Raw genomic sequence first — 23,977 nt, forward strand, 5'->3', positions numbered from 1 at the left:
TCATCAATTTGTCGTTCGCATCATGCTACTAAAGTTCTGATGTACAGTAATCTCTTAATCGAATACGATGGCATCCTATACCTCGGTTAATGGAATTCTATTCTGAGTATAATTGAACATAATTCTACACTCAGAACTACTAGTTGTAGAAATATCGCATTCCCTTTCAAGAGAATTAACCCGCCCTCGTTCCACAACAAAACACAATTCCCCAGAAATTATGAACGTCCCAGAACACCACGTGTAGTTGCGAAACTTCTGCAAATTAAATGACTGCGCGGGAACTGCGATGCAACACGATCTATCGCCACTTGGAGCGCGTTTACTTCGTTTTTCGCCGCAATCGCGGGGGATAAATCGATTTCTCGAAACAGATTTCGCTACCCGTACACCTGATTTAACGCCAACCGTTTCGCCGTCGTCGCCCCTCGGGGCAGCAGAATTTTATGGGCGATGAAATACCTCGAAAGCGAAAAAAGTACTGCTAGAATCAGAAAATGGCGAGCGTTGCGGTACAGTAATTTTCCCTGTTTGAATGAAATCACTGGAATCAGCATGTTCGAATAAATCCCTGCCGTTCCATTCCCGTGACTGACCTGAATTTCACGTGTGTTGCAGGCCAATACCGCCAAAGAGCCAGTTAACCCTGGAATTGCACGTCAAGGAGTGTAGCGGTGTTAATTTTCTTGAGCACGTACAGGTAAGTGTTCCGTCACTCGTGTAAGCAGCAGATTAATAGTTTACTCCGCGACAGCTTGCAATCACTTTGACATGGAAAACTGTCGCGTGCGTTTCGTCACGTGACGAAGGAAGAATGAGGCACTCTGAAAATTGGTCACCAGCGCACATCGAGTTCTCGATTAATCACTCCGCCTTCCAACGGTTCACTTAGAAACTTGAAGGGTAGTCGAACAATCCCTTCCTAATAGGATAATAAAAACTTTCCTCAAAGGGTTTATATTCCATCGTAAAATCCTATCTCTATTGGGCTCGAAATCATAAACGAAACGTCACGTTTCTCGGTGGCACAGGGTTCCTTGCCCATGAATAATACAAGTAGATGTAGGGACTAGCGGACTATTTTCAGTGGATTGTTGTAAGAGCCTTTCGCCTTGGAAGGTTCCACGGGAAAATTGAAATTTCAGAAAGGCGATACTCCGAGTGCCACTGATCGATTATTCGTCTGTCGCAGGCGAAGGTATCCCTGATGGCCTCGAGACGAGGGGATCTTCAGATACAACTAACATCTCCACAGGGCACGAAGAGTACTCTGCTTGCAAAAAGGCCGCACGACGTCTCGAAGACTGGTTTCAATCAATGGCCATTTATGTCGGTTCACACTTGGGGAGAAAGGCCACACGGCACTTGGAAGCTTGAAATCCACAATGAGGGTCGATATCAAGGTAAGCCCATTGTGCCCCACCTCTTTGTTCTCTTCCATCGTCGCGTACAATATTTTCTGATAAGCTGGAGCGAGACTTCCTATCAGGCACCGCGCGAAATTCAATTTCGCGGGTAGTTCGTTGCCCAAACAAGTGTCTAAACTCTAGTTAATACCCTAGGCGAGACTTCGACCATTGATATCGATAGGAGATATGATCAGTTTCTAAGCTGAAGTTTTAACTCTGAAACGAAAGAAACGAGCTTACTAATGGTATCGAAGTAACATCCCAGTCGATGTAATTTAAAGATACAGGGTACATCAGTCTCTTTCTATATCTAAATTAGTGTTAAGGAGCAAAGTGAACCTCCCGTGTAACAACTATTAACATATTTTCATTCCTACACACCTCTGAATAAGCTTCTAAATTAGGCTCTCATCTTGTCATCTAAGACTTTCATCTTTTTTCAAGAACCAATGCTATTAAGAAGGTACACATGTAGCTTGATATTTAGGATGGATTTGGAGGAAAGATAATCACGCGTGAAGTTCAATTTTGCGAGAAGACACTCCATGGTTACGTCCTTCAGAGGATTATTTAATTTTACACGCAACTATGAGTCTACGTAAAAGACAATAATCCCTGCGCAGAACAGACTCCGTACTGTCATTCTCAGATGATTTTGAGCTGGTATCGCGTCTTCAGCGAAGTCATCTTTCCCTCACCAAGGGAAGCAAACGACTTTGCGCAAGTGCCATGGCTATTTAATGGGGCTTTTACAGGTCCATTAAAGCCGATACCTGCGTAAAATTTGTCCCTAAGTGGAATACATCTGCATCTCGTATCCCTGCATAGTAAATTGCCAGCGCTAACTTTTATACGTTAGGCATAGTCGAGGCGCAGGTGTTTCTGTAAAGCCCCACCGTCATCGTCACTGAGATAATAGAACATGTTTCCGCATGTCTGTGGTACAGTTTGGATATTCCTTAGCTCATAGCAATCGTTTCATTCTACTTTAGTTGCAATTCGATTATTATTAAAAGCTGTAATCTTCCTCTCCAATCTCTTCAGTCCAAACGTCTTCATACAAGAGAAGATATGGGGTTTTGGTAAGAAGTAGTTCTCAGAAAAATATTTGACACGTACTTCTTGTAATCGGCAGTCCTCCATGTTGAAGGGGTGAAAACAGCCCCTAAAGTTGGAGGTCGAAAACATATTTTCTGGAATATCTCGATAACTATTAGGCGTAGAACAAAATCTTCTTTTTAAAATGTGTGTTTTTTATGAACGAATCTAGCCCTCTAACAGTTTTTAGAAAAATATCTCTGTTTGAAGAATATATTAAAATTTAACACTTTTTTGTCAATTTCTCTTGCAAAATGTTAACCAATTTTCACGTAAATTTATATATGTAAACGGTGGTTCAAAAGGGAAAATACGGATATTTTGAATTTTGAATTTTTGGTCTTCCAATGAAAATTATTACATATTTACTTTACTCCCACTATTTGAGAGATGAAGTTTTCGAGTAAAAGCTATCACATTCATGACATCTCAAGTCATTAAGCTGTATTATATTTCTCCAGTTGTCCCCTGAATGGTTGCCAAATGGCACCTATACTAAAAGAAAAGGAGCAGCAATTTGATAAAGCCCAGCAATAATCTCCGACTCTATCTTTTTTTCTATTCTCTCTGTTATCAAATATACATGCATACATATATACATAACAAGTGATCGCATACCTTCATCATCTTCAACCGCGAATGCCATTTCCAAGCAGTCGTACCAACCAACCCTCATTTAACGAGAATAATTACACGTTTCTTCGACGATTCCATAGAACGTCGTCGATTCACTTAAACTCGATGCCCCCGGTGGAACGGGGCCGTTTATCGTCGTCTACGTAGATCCTAGCACCTATCGGGTGCAGTAACAGCCAGCTGCTATCTTATCGTCTCATCTTCGAGGACATGAAGGGAACTCTCGTAAACCGTGCACGTGGGGCCCGCGTAAGCTGCTGCATCGCCTCCCAAGGGCATAATTCCATATTCGAGGCGTGTTCCCCCGCGATTCCACCCAGCACCGATGGAGGTCCCATCATCCACCGCGCGGAGGGAGCGGCTGACCTTGTGCAGGGCGGAACCGTCAGAACCACTTGAACCCTCTGCCACAGGCCCTGTTAAAGCGGATGTGTGCACGAAGTCCGCGTTAACAGGAGCTTGTAGCCTGGCGCAACCCCGCATAAGCTGGATGCTCCCTCCATTGTGCTGCATAATGCGCGGGGTACATTCCAAGTACAGGTATTTAAACCATCACGCCTAGTGTTTGCCTTGATCCTCCGCGCAACGGGCCTAGCTCTGTTGTCCTTGGCTAAGCACAATATTGTACTGCTCCGCGAGTCCATCGCCCTGTTGAGGAATAATCGTCGATGATTGCCTAATCCGCCATTGTCAGCGCAGCTCTTGGTTTGTGAGACTTTTCTGCTGGATTACTGGAGGGAAGTTGGGGTTTTAAAATATCCCGAGGGTGTTAACAGTGGGTGGATATGGTTTCGCTGCGCCAGTTCTTTGATAAGTGGGCTTTCGGAATAGGATGCATTTGGAGGAAGGTAATTAGAAGACGAGGATCGTAGGAGGATGGAAGATTCTAGGCACTCGTTGGTTTTCAATCTGACAGCACCTAGGTATCTTGAAAGCAATCAAACTTTCAACCTGCAGTCTCTAAGTCAGTCTTCAGTCAGAATTTATGGGAAGCACTCGAACTTCCATCTGTCAGTCCAATCTCCGTTCGGAGCACTTGTACTCCAACTACTTAGCGAACAATCAGGCTCGTCAAACTGTACAATTGCAGGGCTCGGTTAATCGCTGTCACCCGTCTGTTGTGCCATTAGATATACACATCATTTTATCAAGTTCTGCAGTAACTACAGGGCTCAATCTGTAACACTCACTGTGCAAATCCATCGACTCTGAATAGCATATTCCTATGAAAGTTCCTGTTCTAAACGAAACACACAAAAGAGATTGCACTCTGTGTGTTTTTCTGGTTGCGAAAGTAAAAGCCAATACAGAAATGATTGCACGATACTTCCCCCAACCTCGGCAATTGTCTGCCCAAAAACGGTAACGGTGTTCTCCGATTTTCTGCTGCCCCCCGCCACGGCGAATCAGGTCGCGCGACTCTCCACGAGTGGGCGTTGATTTTCTACGGGACATCGACGCTGCCTGATCGCACCGAGTACGCGCTGTACAACCCCGCTGGCGTCAGCATCCCCAGAAGACCGTTCGTGAAGCCTCGGGAAACTGGCTTCTCGAAAGCGCAGAACAGCCTGACGAGCCCGAAGAACAAGCAGCCCCAGCACAAGTCCGAGAAGTCTGGGAACCTGAGCCCGCCGTACGTGGTGAACGTGCAGATTCAGTCTCAGAGGAAGGGCAAGGCTCGGGGCCAGCACAAGAACGGCAAGTCCGCGAATAAACCAACGCCGAGGCCCACTGTGCAAACGTTGAGGGGCCTGACTGCAGCCAGGGGGCCGAATCCTGCTGGGGAAGTTCGGCTGGTCACCTCCAGGCCGCGCGGGAGGAGCACACCTAGCCCCGTTACCACTACGGTCGCCCCGACCAGACCCACCACGACCACCTCCACACCCAGAGTGGCCATGAGACAGAGGATACTCAACATAGTCACGGCCTCGTCACTCCAAAGGGGCCTGATCCTCTTGGAGCCGCCGGCCAAACCTATAGTCGACAATGTGCCGGAGATATTCCAGCAGTACTCGAAAATCCAACAGCTCTATCCACTGTATCCTGTGTACGCCGGGGTGCGCGGGCCCGGCCAGCACGCCACCAGGGCCAAGGGCCTGGAGTTACTGCAGGACGAGCAGTTCGATTCGAAGAACTTCGACAAGGGTATTCCCATTTCGTTGGATGTGTAGTCGTGTAACTGGGGCCCTTGAGTGGTGTGCCTGCCGAGAGCTATGTTGCAAGTGACATGTAATGGGGGGATGTACAGTGGGGGTTGAAAGACAGTTTAAACTGTGAACGGAAATTCTTAGATTATTTTGTTATGAAAATATGTGAAGAAATCAGTTTTAAAGTTTCTTTTCACCAGCACTGGGATATTGCAGCTGTTTTGTAAGGGGGAAGCTAGGGAAGTGTGTTACTAAATTTTTATTTAAGTAACATTTCGATTAGGAATAAAAGTTGAAAAGATTACGTTCGTGACGTGTCGAATAAAGTTGGCCCGGGTTAAGTTTATTATTCCACGAATAACGCTAATTTGATTCGTCGAACGGTTCAATTTCAGCGTCGAATATTTTTTTTCACTTTAACTTTAACTTTTAACTTTTAATTTTCAACTTTCAACTTTCAACTTTCAACTTTCAACTTTCAACTTTCAACTTTCAACTTTCAACTTTCAACTTTCAACTTTCAACTTTCAACTTTCAACTTTCAACTTTCAACTTTCAACTTTCAACTTTCAACTTTCAACTTTCAACTTTCAACTTTTAACTCTTAACTTTCAACTTTCAACTTTTAGTTTAACTTTATTCGACGTCGAATAATTTTCTATTTTAAAATAAAAGTTATAGTTAAAATTAAAGTTATATGTGGAAAATTTATTTGACGCTGAAGTTAAAACGCTCGACGAATAAAAAAATTAACTTTATTCGTCAAATAATCTAAAGTTAATGTAATTTTTATTTGATTCGTTATTTAAATAATTTTTTAAATATCTTGAGTATTTTCAGGGGTTGAGTTGAAGACATTGTAGATAAAACTTGTGGATTTTCAAGTTGAGAATGTTACATGGAATTGAAGATTGTTCGTCTTCTTTCTCACTTGCAACAGCTCGTTCAGCTTTCGATGCTTGGCACGTGCATTCAAGGGTGCACGTTACACGCAGTTTCTTGATGCATCTCGCAAGAGTAGTGTAAGATAGAAGTGCACCCATGTGTAAAGTTACAGGGTTCAATGAATTTGAGACAGTTTAGTTTTTCGTGCCCCTTCTTCTCCGTTTGTTATGTAACTGCACTTCAATGTAATCGTTGTTAATTTTACCCATATGTTGTTGATTCTGTACCGCTTGCTCCCATGGATATCCACGAGACGATTTCCCAATATTCCCATCGGTTTCGTGTGCACATTGTAGACTTATACAGATACACTGACATAGAAACTAGACAGCGGAGATTTTTTTAATTAAATACCGACGTACTATTAATTCTCCTTATCCTACACACCGATAATTTCAAATCTCTTTTAAGTTATCTCACTCACACTTTACTTAACACTTGCAAGCTTCAAACAATTAACAAATGGTATACTAATGCTACAACTCAAAATTCCCAATATGGTTGAATAGTATCATAACCAAAATTAATTCACAAAACCAAAGGATTAATTTTATTTCACTGAAACAAGTAGATATTAATGGCACGCTAACTAAATGCTTTCGACGAAACTTTAGCCGCATGCCAATTTAGTTTTAGTGGACGCGCTAACTATTAGACCAACAAAGTTTTTTCATAGTGATGATTGAAGTCTAGTCTCTTTAAATTTACCATGATCATAATAGGGAAACTTGGCAAGGTAGGTGTACGCAGGCTGTGCCATTTAATCAAAACTTGCGATGACTTAGCCTGTAGGTAATGCCTGCCTGCTTGATTCGCTGGTATGCATGAGAATGTGTGTTCAGTAGAGATGGATCTTAGGGAGCGCCATCACAACATGCAACTTAGCACGTAGACGTTATCAGTTGCTTAACATGATCGCAGACACCTGCTTAGAAGTTAAATAATAGCGAGCAAATACTTGTAAACCTGTGACGCCAACAGATTACACAAGTGCCAGTCCCTTTTAGCCAATTTTTTTAGCAGATTCCCCTTTTTACTTTTCACTATCCACATATATTTTCTGGCAGAGATCTGAAAATATTCGGGCCATTTTAGTGGAAAAGCGGGATTTCGCTTAATTTGTGTCGTTGAAAAAAAAAAAAGTGAACTCCGTGCTCGTGGCCAGTCCATTACGCCAATCCACTTCAACAGGTATTCCATATTTCCGCGAGGAATTTTGTTTTCCGCGTTTGGGAAGATGAAATAAACCAGTTTGTCCCGGGCTTGCTCCAGAAACGGGGGGGGGGGGGGTGAAGCGTTTAATATGATTTCCTGCTTTATTAGCATTAATAAAGTAGAAAGTCCCCTTATTGCTCGTTGCAAACTAACGGCACCGCGATATGCATATTGCACAACATTGTGGCGATTACACTTCCGTTTCAGTACCTACTCATTTCTCGTGAGCAGCGTAGCATTACACGCAGCTGAATTGCATGAATCCTCAGCTAGAAAATGTTATTCATTTTCTCGATGTGAAACGTATCCTTCCTGTCACGAAATACTCACCCGTTTTTACAAAAACAAAAAGGCACTTTGCACGTGGCGTTCACAAAGTTTCGTTTAAATAATAATATGAATGAATATTAGCTGAGTTCGATGGAAAAAAATATTCACATTCGATAGCAGGATAATATTTATTCGTCACCTATTATTCTAGAATTCTAGATTCTATTTCGGAGAATATGTTCCGTTCTCCCTCGCCTTTGAAATTCGATTTAACGCGTAAAATATTCCCCCAGAGCCCACCGAAGAATTTAAAGACGATCTCCGCTCATCTCGCCGATCTTTTATCAGAGGGATAACGACATCGACGCTCCCATTGGCCTTTAACGTTCCCATCCTGTCCCGAGCGAGTTATTTCCCTCGACAGTTCGTAAAACGATGCGTATCCCAGGGCGTCCCGATGCCCAGACGCTTTACTACCTTCCGCCTTACATTCCTGTAGCACGTGAACTATAATATCGATTTTATCGCCGCTGGTAATTGGAAATTTATAGTTACTCAACGCGAAAATATACTTGGCTTCGTTCGACTTTAATAGTCGAGATAGTTCCTTCTTCGTCCAATTTGCAACACAACGAATCGGTAAGGGAAGACTTTTACACGTACACTGGTGGAGATAATGAAAAGATCACCAAAAATGTTTCGGACAAAAATTAAAGAGCATTAAATTCTGCATTAAAAAGGCTCTATAACGATTTTTTGCGCTGACAAGGTCCCGAAAATCTCGAAATCGGAAATTCAAAAGGATCTGAAACTTTGTGAATATTTAAGGAATTTCTTTCTGATTACAACGCAATTTTTATTTGCTGCCAAAATTCACTCTAAAGTGGTGTAATTGACCCCTGAAAAGCCGGTTATTTTCCGATTTTGTGTTATAACGTATGAACTGTAAAATAATTTTTTTACCAAATGATGGATCTAATTAAAAGAAGTAAATTAAAAGAAGTAACATTTGTCTTGACACTTTTTCTATGTCTTACAGTTCGCGAGTTATGACACAAAATCGGAAAATAGCCGAATTTTCAGGGGTAGTTCCACCCTCCTTCGAGTGAATTTGGGCAGCAAACAAAAATAGCGGTGTAATCAGGAGGAACTCCTCTACATATTCATAAAGCTTCAGAATTTTTTGAATTTCCAGGTTCGGGATCTTCCCTTGTGAATGTACACGCAGTACCACCCGGATTTTTGGAAAACAGTACAATATTACAGTAGGAGCACCCTTGCCGGGCGTTATCGGAAAAACGGTTGCATTTGCGAAAAAACATTATACAACCCTTTTTCTGCAGAATTGAATGCTCTTTAATTTTTGTCTAAAATATTTTTCAGTAGCACTAACATTTTTTTAATTATTAGCGAAATACTGCCTGTTTTGGCATTTTAACTTTTTTCACGAGTTCGTATTCGTCGCTGAAACTAGCGATTCCTGAAAAGACGTACCTATTTTTAGTTTTTTTTTTTTACAGAAATTTCTAAAAACCCTGGACCACTATTAGGATTCCTTAATCAGTTAACGAGCTATGGAACAGTCGAGTGGCTCCAACTTGTCACAGAAGTTCCATAATATCCAGCACAACGATTACAATACTAAGCACACGTTACTCCCCCATTCCAGGTATTTGGCTAGCTCCTCCTAACTACCCTCAACCATAATCCTTAACTACCCCCGCAGTACATACCAGTTTCAAACTTCCCTGCTCCCAGAAAAGTACACCGCGGCCTCAAGATACCCACGCATAGGAAATTAAGTGGCTGCCGCCGTGCATCATCGATTCATATTTCACTGAAACGCGAGACCACCCCCTTTTTGATGCGGCTCCCTCCTAAATTCACCGTTACGAGTACAAAGAGGCACTGCTCCCCGAAGTATCCAATTCCCCCGCCGGTTCCCCAGAGAAACCCTCCCAGTAGTGTCTTCCATTTTTACAAACGATATTACCGCTGCTTCGTGTCTCAGCTTCGCTGCACCCCCTTTTTATTAATACCCCCGCGCAACATCGCAAATCATTCGGCAATGCTCAGTCGCTACTTCTGTCCTTCCTCGGCGGGAATGAAACTTCCCAGGCAGCGTCGCGACGCTTTATTAATTCCTCAGCCCGCCGACATTGACACCCCCTCCCCGGAACCACCCCTCCTGTTTCACTATCGCCGTCGTTGTAAGGCCAGGGCTCGCGAACGCGTGAAACACGGTTTGTTCACGGTGAACGACCGTAGACACCGCGCGTAGTCGCGCGCGTAGATAACGCAAAGTGCACTCGAGGCACGCCAAGTGGATGCACCCGTCCCTGGCCAGACAGTGATGCTGGCTGACGCCGAGCAGACGAAAGAGACAGTGACGCTTTTGGGCCCTCGAATCGGGCACGATGCCGCCGCTGAAAGCTTCACTTTTCTGCGAGACGGGTGGGTAGCTGGATTCTTTGGGAGCAGTGGTTCTTTGTGCTCGTAATTGGGGGTGCAGAGAGGAATGGCACAGTAGAAACGAATATTTGGGATGGAACGCGTGGGCGTGGAGATAAGTTTTTATTTTGGCTTCTACTAAAGCTTAATAGAGTATTGTTCAGGGGTTGAAAACAGTTATGATATCGGTTTCGCTCCTCAACACAGTTATGAGAACAGAAATAATCTTGAAACAGTTACGAGTGAAAACGGTTCTGGCCTATATCGGTTCCGTAACTGTTATACATCGGTCATACAGTAAACTCTCGCTATGGGCTGCGTTCGCCTCAACCATGCATGCGTATGCGCCTTTTAAATTATGATTAAATAATAAATCTGTGAAGAATAAATTGATTCTCAAATGGAGTTTGAAATAAACTTTTTTTTTTAAGTTACGTTTCAGTTACACCCTTATTAATGTGGCGTGCCCCCATACTGTTATAAAACCGATATTTAACCGTTATAAAACCGATATATAACCGTTACAGAACCGTAACCGAAATCGATATATCCAGAAATTTGGGTTCCTTATAACAGTTATTCCGAATATCGGTTCTTCATAACTGTTTCAGTCAGAACCGATATATAACAGTTTGAAACAGTTATTCTCGGAACCGTTTCAACCCCTGGTATCGTTAGTGTTTGATCGACAAGGGGAAAGTAAAAAAATCTGAAGATTTGCAAAAATTTAGCTCAAATGATGCTAATGACGAGACTATTTTTTTATTCAGATTTTCAATTTTCATTCAAGTTTTCAGATTATCGTGAGTATTTACAAAACTGTAACAGATATGAAACAGAAGTTAAATTCAAAGTTCTGCGGTTTTTTATGTCGCATATAGCAACGATTACAAATTTGCGAAAAACATTTTTTTTTCAAAATTTATCGGCACCACACCTTTTTCGAAAATTCTTTATCAACATATTGTAGGATATCGAAAGCCATGCAACTTTTAATTGAACTTTTTTCCAATATCTTATACAATTTCACAAATATTCACGATAATATGACAACTCACAATTCCTTTGACGAGGCATTTTCACCCTTAGGACCTTTTTATCGTCGAATAAAAAAATAGTTACATTATTAGCATCACTTCAGCTACATTTCTGCAAAGTTTCACATTTGTTTTTAATTTTCCAGTTGCCGAACTTCCCTTGTAAGTGGAAGCGCCAAAATTCCCGGTGAAATTGTCATCCGTTATTGTCAGTGATTTGCTGCGAAATGTTAGATTATGCCACTCTATCGAACTGTCGTCAAAAGTTCAACTTGGCTAGTTAAGGTAGGGCGGGTGTTGGCGCCCGCTCTCAAATGGCATTGTAATTAACGGGACTTAAGAACACGTTGCCAGCCAAGAATCAAGAGAAAGGACTTCTCTGCTCTGCGAAGCAGTACGCGCTGAATTGACGCTCGCTGTTTACTCCCACGCGGTTCCAGGATGTACAGGTGTTCCATCTAGCAAAAACAAATTAATTTGACGGGGACCCTTCCTTTGAGCGGTTGCCAGTAACTTCGCAACACGCGCGGCTGTGGAAAATCAGGCAGCTTATCGATCGACCCCAGCCATCAAACGTTTTAATTAACGATAAACCGTTGGACGAGGAAAGTTCAGGTGAAGATTTTAATTGAAGTCCTTTACGAGTATCGATGGTTTTAATCTCGCGCGATACGTTGCCTGGGACCGCGTAGATTCCGAGCGAGCTCTATCATTAATATCCCGTCGCTCCTGGCAAGCGGGAATTAAGATTACCATTCGAGCTGCAAATCGCCGCGAATTATTCCCGACGATTGATCGCTCGCGTCGTTCGATTTCATCGAGATAGACGAACGAGCCAGAGATTAGCCGCGAAAACCAGACAAATGGCACTGAAAAACCCTTTCTTCTTCTATATCGATGATCTCGGTCGGTAATTCCTCCCGTTGCCCTGGCGCCGCAACGTTTAATTTCATTTTAATAAGTATTCGTTTTTGAAAAACGAGGAGAAGCACGTTCTCGAAACTCGATTCCTGCCGAGCCTCGCAGTTCGATACGATTTTCTCGCGTGCTTTAACAACAAGTAGATTAAAACCAGGACCCCTGTCGAGTGCGGGATTCAATCTTAATCGAAGCATCCTTCGGCGAGAATTTTTCATAGCAGAGTGTCCCGCGTGTTTAATTATTAAAGGCTACGGTGGGGAAAAGCTGCTGAGTCTGTGAGTAATTTCGACGTGTTGTGAATTATGGGGCGACGTTGAGTTTTGTTTAAAAGATTTACTTTTCATTTAAGCACGCTCTTGCATCTGCCTGTGAATCACGTAGAGGGCTTGTTTATATTTATTATTATTTTAGTGTCAGAAGATGTCTAGCATTTTATATAAACTGTTAATATATAATATACTCTTTTCTTTCCCTTTACAGTGTAATTAATGTTATCACGTATTTCGCTTCTTTGTTATTCAAACTGTGTATGAATTATAATTTCTCAGTGTCACGAACCTTTGTGTGCACAATGAAATGCAAATCTTAATGTGAGCTAGAATTATGTTAAGTCGGCACGTAAAGTACTAGAATCGTAGATTGAATAAAGGTAAAACGTAAGTCTGTATGTACGCGATCTTCGATTTATCTCGGAGCAAGGTAATTACAAATTCTACTTCTAATCTTCCTGCCTGCGAAGGAGAGTAACGTTCAGCATGCACTCGAGTGCGTCGCTGCTGCATCTCAATACACAATGCGAGTACACAGGTGACTATATCCCATGGTTTTCCACGTTTCGACACGAGTACAGGTACATCGAGACGTTTCGCGAATTCTCCGATCGTTTTGAGTTTCAGCATGCTCGCATACACGTGTTATATTTGTCACTCGTAAGCACCCTTCTCATAGCTCGATGTATACGTCCCGTTATCTCAACGTCTATTCCAATGCACGAGCGCTATCGTTTCTCAGAAACGACCATCAGAAGACCCAGTGCCAACACTCGCCTGCAAAACGTTCTGAGAAACGATAGATCCTCCTTCCCATAGTGCACTCATCTCGTAACTAGACGCGTATCCCCTCGTAGAGGAAAGAGTCGCCCAATGAGCCGGAGACGTGCCAAATCATGAGTGTGCCGGTGATTATGAAAGAGGTGTAAGTCCAAGAAGCAAAAAAAAATCAGACTTCTCTTATTTTATGTTGTATTGACTTATATTTGAATATTATGAAAAAATTGTTGCAAAATATTCGTAAACAATGACGCGATAGCGTCACTTTCATAATGAGTGCAAGTCAGTTGTCCTCTGTAACTAATTTGTGAGAAAGGAAGTAATTACATATTTGTGTATCATGTATTAAGCTTAGTACTTGGGGCAAGAAGTTAAAAAAAAGGAAACCGCGAAATACGCTTAATGATGCTGAAAATATGAGAAAAATTAGGACAAATAGTGGTAAAGAATTCATTAGCAAAAATGGTACAGTTGTTAATGGCAAAGTATTTAAAAGTAAAAATTGCTTCTCTTCGAAAAATCTTTGTATTTAAGTCGTGAACATCGAAAAACTACGTTTGAGAGACATTCAAAAGTTTAAAAAACAGATTTTCCTACAAGTTGCTCATAAAATTTCACAATGATAAATAAACTTGACATTAGAAGTGCATATATGTTATAAAATATTTTGTTCAAAGATAAAAAACAAATTTTAATACGCCCACATGCACCTGCCTAAATATCTCGAAGCAGAAAATACATGACTTACGTCACTTTCCTAATCACCGTGAGAAATCACAATTCTAAAAATGAAATCCAAATTCTCTCACGCTTACCATATCGCTCTCCAATCACCATCGAAACCTTGCCTCCGTCTCACGAGGGCGACCCCTCCAATCTCCGCCCTGGGTCCGCCCAGTTAACAAGAATCGCCCAACTGTTCCAGACACCCTAGAGGAGTACAAGCTGGTGTTCTACGGCACAGAGACCTCGCTGGAGTTCGACGACTACCTGGACAGGGACAAGCCGGGCCCGCCGGTGAACCAGCAGGAGGTGACCCAGGACAACACCGCGATCGGGGCCAGGCACAACGCGGTGGAGGCGGAGAACGGGGACCCGTGGACGGGCAGCCAGCAGGTAGAGCGGGTGTCCCACCCGGAGGTGCAGAGACCGACGACGGAGAACCAGACGAGCGGCTGCAGCTCCATGGACGCGGGCAGGTGCCTAGGTGGGTGCCTCATTCTACTCCTTCTAGCCTACCTGACCGGCGGAGCCAGCTGGGGGGAGCTGGCGTCCAGCTGGCAGCGTCCGCCGAGTGCCTGGAGCCAGCTCGGGGCGAGCGCCTCGGGACCAGCCTCGACCACGTCGAGCGTACGAAAGTACGGCGCGAACCCCGCGATCGACAGGTCGTCAACGGCACCCTGGTGCTCATGATGACATCCAAGGACGATCGATACCTCGGCCCCTCGCGGCGCCGCTCGAGCCTGAGAGCTTCGCGGCCGGGTGTCGACGCGTTCTCCTTCAACCCCCCGTAAACTCTGTGTGTTTTGTGATCCACCCTCGAGCCCCCTGACACGCGGCTCGACGCCCCGTCAGAGTATCGGGGCCTGGGCGTCTCTCAACGGCCCGGCCATCCCACCCCCAAAACCCCCGTCTGCGGAAAGGACGGACCTGCCGATGCATCGAGCTTATAAAGAGTCCTGCGGGCCTGTCCCCGGTGCTTTCTCAGCGTGGACGGCCGACCGCTCAACAGACGCGCGTCGTTTCTAGGGTTAGGATTAGTTCAATTAAGTGTCGCGTACGAGAGACCTCTGTGACTGGTTGCGCGCGTGTAGGGAGAGTTCGTCTTGGACGGTAGAGTGGATCGTTAACGTCGCTCGTCGTGGCCGAGAGCATGGGACCGAGCGTGGAGGAGATCGATCCCGCCCGGCGTTCTAACTTACAATTAGGGACCGTTCTGTTCCACGGAGTACGCTACTAGATTCTTCGGGGCGACGAGATCATTCGGCGCGGGAGGCTTTAGTTAATTGCTCAATTTTGGGGGTCACTCGAGGAGGATTAGAGTAAGAGTTCTAGCAGCTTGACGATCCGGAGCACCAGGGGATTGTGTCCTCCACGCTTGAGCGGCGGAATCATTTTGGATGAGCTTCCCGCGAAGGCCACGCTCGACGCGAAACGTCCGCTAGACGCCTCTCCGAGAGGAGCTAGCCGCGAAACTGCCAGCGCGAGGACTCCACCCGACTCCGCTCGGATCCTCGCGACGTCACAACAGCGATCCTGGAAAACTTGCCTCGCGTAACTTTAGTAGTACTATCGCCGAGGAACACGGGAACACCGCGAACCGTTCCGAACACTCGCCAACGTTCCGCCTAGACGCCTATATGCCATCATCCAGCGCCGCCTAACAGCGGGCTGGTCGCTCGGGGATGCTTCTAGAACGCGTACAATCATCGTCACCGAGTCCCCGGGCTAGCGTGCCAAATTGTCACGTCTGTCGGACATTAAGGAGCTACTTGCACGTCGAGTGCATGATTCTAGGAATTATGAGACGAGGGGACGATGAAGCTTGACGATCTTTTCCCTGACAGCTTTTTCCCCAAGCGTATCGATTGACGAGACGAGCCCAACGTGTTCCCAAAACGAGAGGAGAGTCTCTCGTCTCCCCTTTCATCTCTCTTTCGTTGCCGCTCCCTCCCCCTTTCACTCGAGACGTTTCACTTTTATCCGCCCGTATCCAGCTTCATGCGGCCGCGGTTTCCTCTGTCTCGCTTCGCGCACCCCCTGTCCGCCGATCTTTCGCCGCCCTCGCTTTTTCCCTTCGCAGCTTTACTCTGCCCCGAGGCGGGAGCGCCGGCTCGGGCTATCAGCACTGCCGAAACAAAAAGATAGCGGACCGTTTACGAGCGGCTGATGCAAACAGGAAGGAAGATACATCGGGGCTCGATGGCGAGAGGGGGCTCTAAGGGATACGTTTACGTAACGACGGGGTAGCTGGGTAACTGGGTTGCTTGCTTTCGATTTTAAACGGCAAGAAGCTGCGGACAAGAGGAAGCGGTTCGTAATTTCGTGGCAGTCGGAGGAGGGGCTTGAACGTCGATTGGCGTTTAGCGGAATTGCAACGGGGGATTAGAAATTGCGTGGGAATTGGATTGGAATTCGTGGTATTTGAAGCAGCGTTTTTGGTTTAGAAGCTCGCGGTTCGAAAGGGGGATGATATTTGTCGCGGGAAAATATGTCGAAGGGGTGGAATGAAATTTTTTTGCGTATGACAGTTTATAAACTCGGGGGATATGTGTGCACTCAGCAAATCGGTGTTTGCTGGCGAAAAAGTACGGCGGTGTAGCTGGGAGCAGTGCGGCGTACATTCATAGACTATTCATTTGTTTCGGATCGCGGCTTTTTTTTCTGGACCAAGTGTTTTTGAAAATTTACTTTCGGTATAGTGGGAAGAATTGGTCGGTTGTTTATTGAAGCACTCAAAGGATTTTCCATGTTTGACTTTTGAGGGGAGATTTTTATTTGCTTTTGGGTGTATTTTCTCGTTGGTGAAGTTTCTGTGTGGGTTATTACCGATAATTGGAGGAAAATTGAGAATTAAGGGAGGCAATGAAACTAACAAAACTGATATGCTTCTGAGGGCAATTTTCCGTCTTTCTTTAGGGACAACGCACAAAAAAAACTACACAGTTTTTACCAATCAGCATTATCCACGCGTATTTATTAACATTTCGAGAAGTTGCAAAATAATTATCAGCCATATATAATAATAATTAATGGAAATATGGTGCGCACGATTTCGGCTATTTCGCTGATCTGAGACAAAAAAAACAAAAGCATTCTCAATCAGTAAGAGTCTAGCAATAACCCCGACCAAATTTCTGAAAAAAAAAATAAAAAATTCACAAAATGGCGAGACTTTGAATTTAAACTCATTCTTGGCGTCTTTTTCGTCTTTAAACGGCCTTAAATATCTAAAAGAAATACTCTTTCGACTCGATTCTGCTACCGGCTACAATTATATGTTTTCTGAAGGTGTTTGAAAAAGTTGGCCTACTAAAAGTTGAGATATCGGGCGCACCGTCATGAAAAACACCGTTTTGAGAAAAACCCATACCTCCATTAATTATTATAATATATAGCTGACATTTTTTACAACCTACTGAAATATTAATAAACATGTGTGAATAATGCTAATGAGTAAAAGCTGTGTAGTTTTTTGTTGTGCCCTGTCTCTAAAGAGTTCTCGTGCCTCTAGAAGAGAATACCCCCTTAAGCAACTTATTGGAACTATGTAAATTCTTGTAGAGTGCACATATTACCCCCAATATTTCACCCTTATTTTTCTCCAAAAAGGAAGCTTTACTACTTGCTATTTATAATTCATGAAAAATCACATCCGTTTAGTTTCTGCCAAGATCTATGACCGATCGAGTATTTCGCTAATTTAATATTTAAACAATCTCTGTTTAATATTCGCTCCAACCTGGAACGTTCGACAAATTTCATCGTCCGTTTTTGTTAACTCGAAAATCGAAGCTTTGAGATCGCGCGAATTACCTGCTAAAGCGTATTATGAGAACGTAAAAGTTAATGAGACACTCTTCGCATATAAACCACTCGATAATAACCACTCCCCTTTTCTGTGAAATCGATCAACATTTTCGAATCGTAATTTCAAACGAAGCTTTCAATGCATCCACTAAACGAAGATGAAAAATATAATTTTCAAAGTGAAACGATATCACTGCTCTGATTACAAAAAAAAAAACGAACCACTTAATCGCTGATACGAATCGTTCACTGAAAACCGATATAAAATGTGCAATTTATTTCAACGATCAAACAGCCGCAATTTACCCACGCAACGAGTGCAATCTTCATCTTGAAAGTCGGATGCAAACCATAAATACCATTGAAACAGAAAATGTGTGTTCTCGATTCATCGAAATAAATCGAGCCCTCGCGCTTAATTAAAATGAATAATAAAACGATCCATCTGGAAAGGATCAATAACACAAGGGGAAAGGATCAAGATACAAGCGAAATTTGAATAAAACTCACCGACTTGCGCGTACCATTCCGCCCAGATGAAAAGCCCGACAATAAAGACCGAACTGCGAGAGCTGTCTCTCCACTGGCAAGCGCTCGATGCGCCGAACAAAATTAACCGCTGGAAGTCGCAGGACCGTCCGCACAACTCCATTAATTGAAAACATTATCCCCGCCGATCGCCGGAATAATTCATCGGAACGAAATACACATTATAAATGAATACCTTATCGAGGCTGGCTTGACAAGCGATTTCTCATCCCCGGCGCAGAGGGAAATAAAAACAATCAGGCAGATACACGTGGAAACAAAAGAATGGCAGATTGCTGCTGGACGAGGGAAATGAAATCGCGCGCAGCATTAACGCGGGGCGGAATTCAATCCGCCCGGACAATGGGAAATAAAGAGGTACACGTGTGCGCGAGAGCTATAACGAAATTTAAATACACCCCACCGAAATGCGCCATCAGGAATATATTCTGCAACTTTCGCGAGGTTCGGCCACCGCGAGGGACCGTTTCTGCCACGGATGTGTTACCATAGAAATTGGAGATTCCCCGAGCATCGATCGAGAAGAGCTCCTCGGGGGAGGGTGGAGGAAAAATTGGGTCGCCGAAGAGGATATCGTTAAACAAAAAATTGATGGAAATTGACGGAAGGGGCACGCGCGTGGAAGGCTCGAAATGTTTAGTTAAGCCCTGGTCAGAGGAGTCGAACGACCCAATTCATCCACGGGGGACATCGTTTATGTTCCTCCAATTGCGCCGCTATTTCAACGCTCGCAAAGGGTGGCAGGACGATGGAGCACTGCTGCTCCTTCCTCGTTGAAACGCTTCCTGAATTCGGACCGCCGATCAGAAGGAAGATCGCCGTTTAAACGACGGGCTTTCCAACGAAAACACGCGCGGGTACTCGCGATCGAACTTATCGTCCTTCCGCCGTGCTCTATTAATTTTATACCGGGCCGTGGTTTCGTTAAACGAGAGGTAGAGCGGGCAATTGGCGCTGCTATCATATCGAACTTCACGGAAATATTTTACACGGCTGCCGGAATACGGGAGATGCAAAATGATATCGTTTCGACGTTTTCGTTCGCGGCGGGGATTTTAATTGGAAGCTTGCCTTGATTATGGCGAGGCGCGATTAAAGCGTTTAACAGGCGCCCTTTGGAATAGCTTGGATTATATTAGTGGAGATGGTAATTATTAATTAAGGGGGGATTCTACCTTGCGGGGTCGAAAAATAGGCGATTCTTTGGGAATTTTTTGCGCGAAAAATGTCCGGTGAATTGAATCTATATTTCACAGGCTGTTTTATAGTATCTTGAACTACTGTTCTGAATTTTTGTGTAACGGTAAAAAGAGAAATATGGTAGGTACAGTTGACCAAAAATTGGGTGGTCCTGGCGTTGATGGAAAGTAGGTACACTAAGGATTATTTAAAACACGAAAAGGAAAAGAGACTCTTAATCTATATGAATGTGGATACCTATGGTAGTATATTCATTAAGGAAAATAGAAAATGGCAGGCTTCTGAAAAATATGAATCCAATTTCGCCCAAAAACCGGGAAACACTTCTTTAAATAAAAAATGAACGATAACAGATACAGCAACAAATCTAGATTTACAAAAAAATCGGCGACCCACAGGGTAGAATTCCCCCTTAAAGATGAACGCGAACAGGGGTGATTAAGAATCATTCGTCTTTAATTTCTTATCGAGTTGGATGAGACATGAAACCACTGTCGCGGTTTCTCTGCCGCAAGGTGTCTCTGTTGCAATTCAGTTGCTATTCGACTAGCGTCGAAGGGATTACGTGACATTATATATTTTACGAAGATTTCGCGCGAGGGGGTGAGTTTGCATATCAAGAAGATTGCGAGAATGCTCGATTGTGAATGAAATTCCGCTTGGGGAGCGGGCACACGAGAGATCCCGCGAGACGTGAGAATTCTTTTAATGGCTGCTCGAACCAGTGAAAGAAAATAAGAAGCAGAAGCAGGCCAGTGGAATTGGAACGACCCAGTTCACTGTTAATTGGTATCATTGGCGGTCAGCCACAAGGAAAGGTCGAATGGAAAATACTAATGACCTCTCTCGTTGAAAGGAACTCTACGACGTGAAGTTTAATTGCACTCACTTCGATCGGGACGCGAGCCTGCCACGTGGCGATACAAAAATCGCTTTGCATACACTTCTCCTCGTTTCCAATCGAGATTCTTCTCATCAGAAAACCGAGGGAACGCGCGGCGATAGTGGACGAATTCCACGGTTAAACTTGAACGAAGGCAATTTAGTTTAATTTCTGCGAACCTGCTGTATATCCATCGTCTTTAATTCTCGTCTGTGATCGAACCGCTGCTTTTCTTCCTAATTCAACCACCGCGTTCTCCTCCACCCCTATCTGCTTACCGATTAATGAAACACTGTCGTGTACCCCTTCGCCGATATTCCTACAAACTGTCCCGAAGTTTATCCCCAAGAAAACTGCAGTGACACCAAACCAGAATTACCAATTTCAGGAACTGGGAACACGACACTGTTCCGTACATTACTATCTTCTTTATCCTCCGCGGAACGCTTCCCTTTGTAGCTCTACCTATCCCAACAAGTTCCTCCGTTCGTTCGTTCGAACCACGCCGAAATAGTTAGCCTGTACGATATTTTTAATAGCGAAGAGACCGCTCCTGGGCCGGGCGTGTCAATTGTTATCGTTCGTTTATCGAGCAGCGTCTGTTTGTTGTCCGTTGTTATTCTATTGCGAGCCGTATCACTGTAACCGGATGCTGCGCAGTAATGGCGCCCGATTGAACAGCGATACCGAAACCCTCTCCCGAAAACAACCGGGTTTATCGCCGTTTTTCACGTAGCCGGGCGGCATCCAGCGCGATCGACCGAGCATGCTATCACATATCATTTTCCAGCGCGAGGGTGGCTCTCCGCGTTAAATCCAAGCGTTTGCCTTTCATCCCTTCCGGGGAATCGGCCCTTCGATTTCTGCTTATCCCGTCGGTTAACCAGGTCACCGTGAATTTTCATTCAAATGCGGAATCTCCATTTACGCATGAAATCCCGCTGAATGATGGGACCCAAAGGCTCATTCAGGGGAGACACTTGGGCGACTGGTGACTGGCATAATCGTCGGACAGCCCATTGCTGAAATTGCTAGCTTTCACGTCAGGATCATACGTCGCTTCCCCCTTTCAATCTTTTGCTTTGCTCTTTGTGTTGTTCCTTGCTTGTACGCGGAGAAACTACGGGGAAGTTTAATCGCTGCTTGAAGGTAGATACTCTTAGGGTGACTTCTCTTTCCTGGATATTTTGTTCGCGGCGACGGGGATTTCGTGTTCTGCGGAAGTAGGTCAAGATCGAGGCGGGGGTTCTCGGTAGCCTCCCCTTGTGAATGTTTTAACCAGAGGGTTCCTTATGGCTCTAATAAAGGAAAGGGAATCGGGAGTTCTGATGACTGAATCACTGACATGTCTCAGCAGTGGTTGGTGAGTTTTGGTGTCCATCGATCGCTGGGCACCGAGTGTCTCGTTTGAAAGAACCCTTCTACATGTTTCAAGGGGTGAAATGGTAAACGATGTAGGTGCCAGTAGTTAAAATTTTCAGTAGAAACAAAAAAAGGGTGTTTGGTGATTTTGTCGCTTATCGCTCTTTTTTTGCGATTGAGTTTCAGCGTAAGTGTACCACCTTTTCAGATTTCGAGAGAAATAAAATAAATGCTGGCACTTTCATCGGTTTTCGCCACAGCGAAATTCACACTTACGATTTTTGCTCTACCTCGCGACAGTCCTAACAGTTAAAATAAATTATTCTACCACTTATCACTTTTGCCGCAGTATTCCGCATGGAATTTACATAGCTTTCCACTGAAAAAATTATTCCTCATTTCTTTTGGCACTTATATCGGTTATCATTTCAACTCCACGTTTCTTTCGTCCACTCAGAGAAGATTCAAAATTCTAGGAAATGCAGAAACCACTTGAATCTCCCGATAAAAATACAGAAACTATTGCAATACCCTCCTACGTAGCTACTCTCATTCTTAAAGTGAGGAACTTCGTATAGATGACTAAAATGAGGACTGATTTTGGGCATTTATTTTCAAAGAACTTATTTATTCTAGCTTGTTGAAACTTTCAGCATGACTTAGTACATATGCAAAAAAAAATTTTAAAAATATTTTGTTTAAATAATATTTCATATATGTCGATACATGAATTGGCGTGCAGAATATCATCCACTGTAGTCGCCTCATGCAAAAAAAAACACCTACATTTTCTTTTTTAAATAAGATTACGCTAAGGATGAACCTATTAGAATAATAAAAAGTACTTTATTAAAAAAATGATAGGACTTGAAACTAAAAGATAGCGATTCTTACGAAAAACTTCCGTCTCCCCTGTGCAATGGATGATACTATATAATTGAATAATACAGTTAAACTTCTAGGGTTACCTAGAGGAGAATTTAATTTTCTATATCTATGCACTGGTAGAAGTCGATTGGTCAAATATCGTTATGCTGTGCGCTAATTGATCCCTTTAACGCCGTGGCCGTTGGGAACTACTATTTCCTATTATGAAAATTTTATTTACACTTTTAAATATGTACTAAGTCATCCTAAACATTTCAACAAGTCAGAACAAATAAGTTCTCAGAAAAAGAATTTAAAAAAATCAGGCTTTATTTTAGTCATCTACACGAAGTTCCCTCCTTAACGATCAGCTAATCGTGATCAGTCGAAGACATGGACCACCCCAAACCTGTCTTCGTTAATTACCCAGGTTCGTGTCGCAGTACGTTTAATTCGACAATTTCCAACGAGCCAGCCGACCTGGGGCAAGTAGACAGCCCTGTAAAACCCACTAGAACGTACTTACGAGAGATCGATTCCCACGTACTTACCACACGCACAATTAGCTCCCCCCAGTGAGCTAATTCAACCACTGAGTCTCCTTCCCCACCCCTTTTCCTTTTTTGGTGTTCGCGGAGACACTCGCGGAATTCTCGCGCAGCATTCGTTTACGGGATGGGCTCGCTTGTATATTTTAAGTTAATGGTATGAAAAGCAAGAGAATACGCTTCCCATGTATAATATTTAATAGCTGACGCGACCAGGGCGATCATTGCACCCGTTGAGCTTTCAGTCGCCTGTACTTAGACGATTCTGAGACACCGAGCGAGAATCCTCACTATCGTTTACGTTCCGCGATGATTTCGAGCAATCGAGCGCGCTGCTCCGAATCTATGTATATTTAGCTTTTAATTTATTAGTCGCTTAGGCACCGCCAACCAGCATATCGCAATAACACTGATTTTAAAAGCGGAGAAGGGAGGCTGCGGCAGGGGGCCATACGTAACGAGCATAAAGGGCGTGGATGATTAATTAATTTAACGAGCCCGCGTTCAGCAAAGCCAGATGAACGATCCCGTTTCGGGCATCTGGCAATATTGTAATTATCCTTGTTCGGTAATTGTCATGGTAAGCGCGCGGCTGGTATTAAAAGTCCACGCGTCGCGATGGGGTAATTGAGATGCGGATTTAATCTCGATTAATTGAACGATCCTCGGGACATACTTTTTCGGGGGAATATTGATTCAGCTCGCAGTGAGTGGAATCGTTACTGTCGCGTTATTTTTTTGGAGAATATCGTGGGAGAGGGAAATGGAATTGCTCGAATGGTTTAGCTTTATTTAGAAAATTTGGAGTCAGAGTTTTGGGATTATACTATCGATTAGAGATTGACGAGGAACACCTTTTT

At 43.8% G+C, this 23,977-nt stretch overlaps 1 protein-coding gene across 2 annotated transcripts in view; it reads left to right on the forward strand.

Annotated features, from left to right (window-relative positions):
- The window catches only part of LOC143375338 (furin-like protease 1), a 305,117-nt gene that overhangs the window by 269,105 nt on the left and 12,035 nt on the right, over positions 1-23,977 (forward strand). Inside the window, exons 9-12 of one of the 2 annotated variants that reach the window (XM_076824338.1) lie at positions 619-700; positions 1,193-1,403; positions 4,554-5,288; positions 14,104-14,385. In XM_076824338.1, the coding sequence (XP_076680453.1) occupies positions 619-700; positions 1,193-1,403; positions 4,554-5,288; positions 14,104-14,385 (1,310 nt within the window). The remainder of the gene's footprint in view (positions 1-618; positions 701-1,192; positions 1,404-4,553; positions 5,289-14,103; positions 14,386-23,977) is intronic. The other variant, XM_076824337.1, reaches the window with a different exon arrangement.

The sequence above is a fragment of the Andrena cerasifolii genome, chromosome 12 (genome assembly GCF_050908995.1).
Source record: "Andrena cerasifolii isolate SP2316 chromosome 12, iyAndCera1_principal, whole genome shotgun sequence".
Lineage (NCBI taxonomy): Eukaryota > Metazoa > Arthropoda > Insecta > Hymenoptera > Andrenidae > Andrena > Andrena cerasifolii.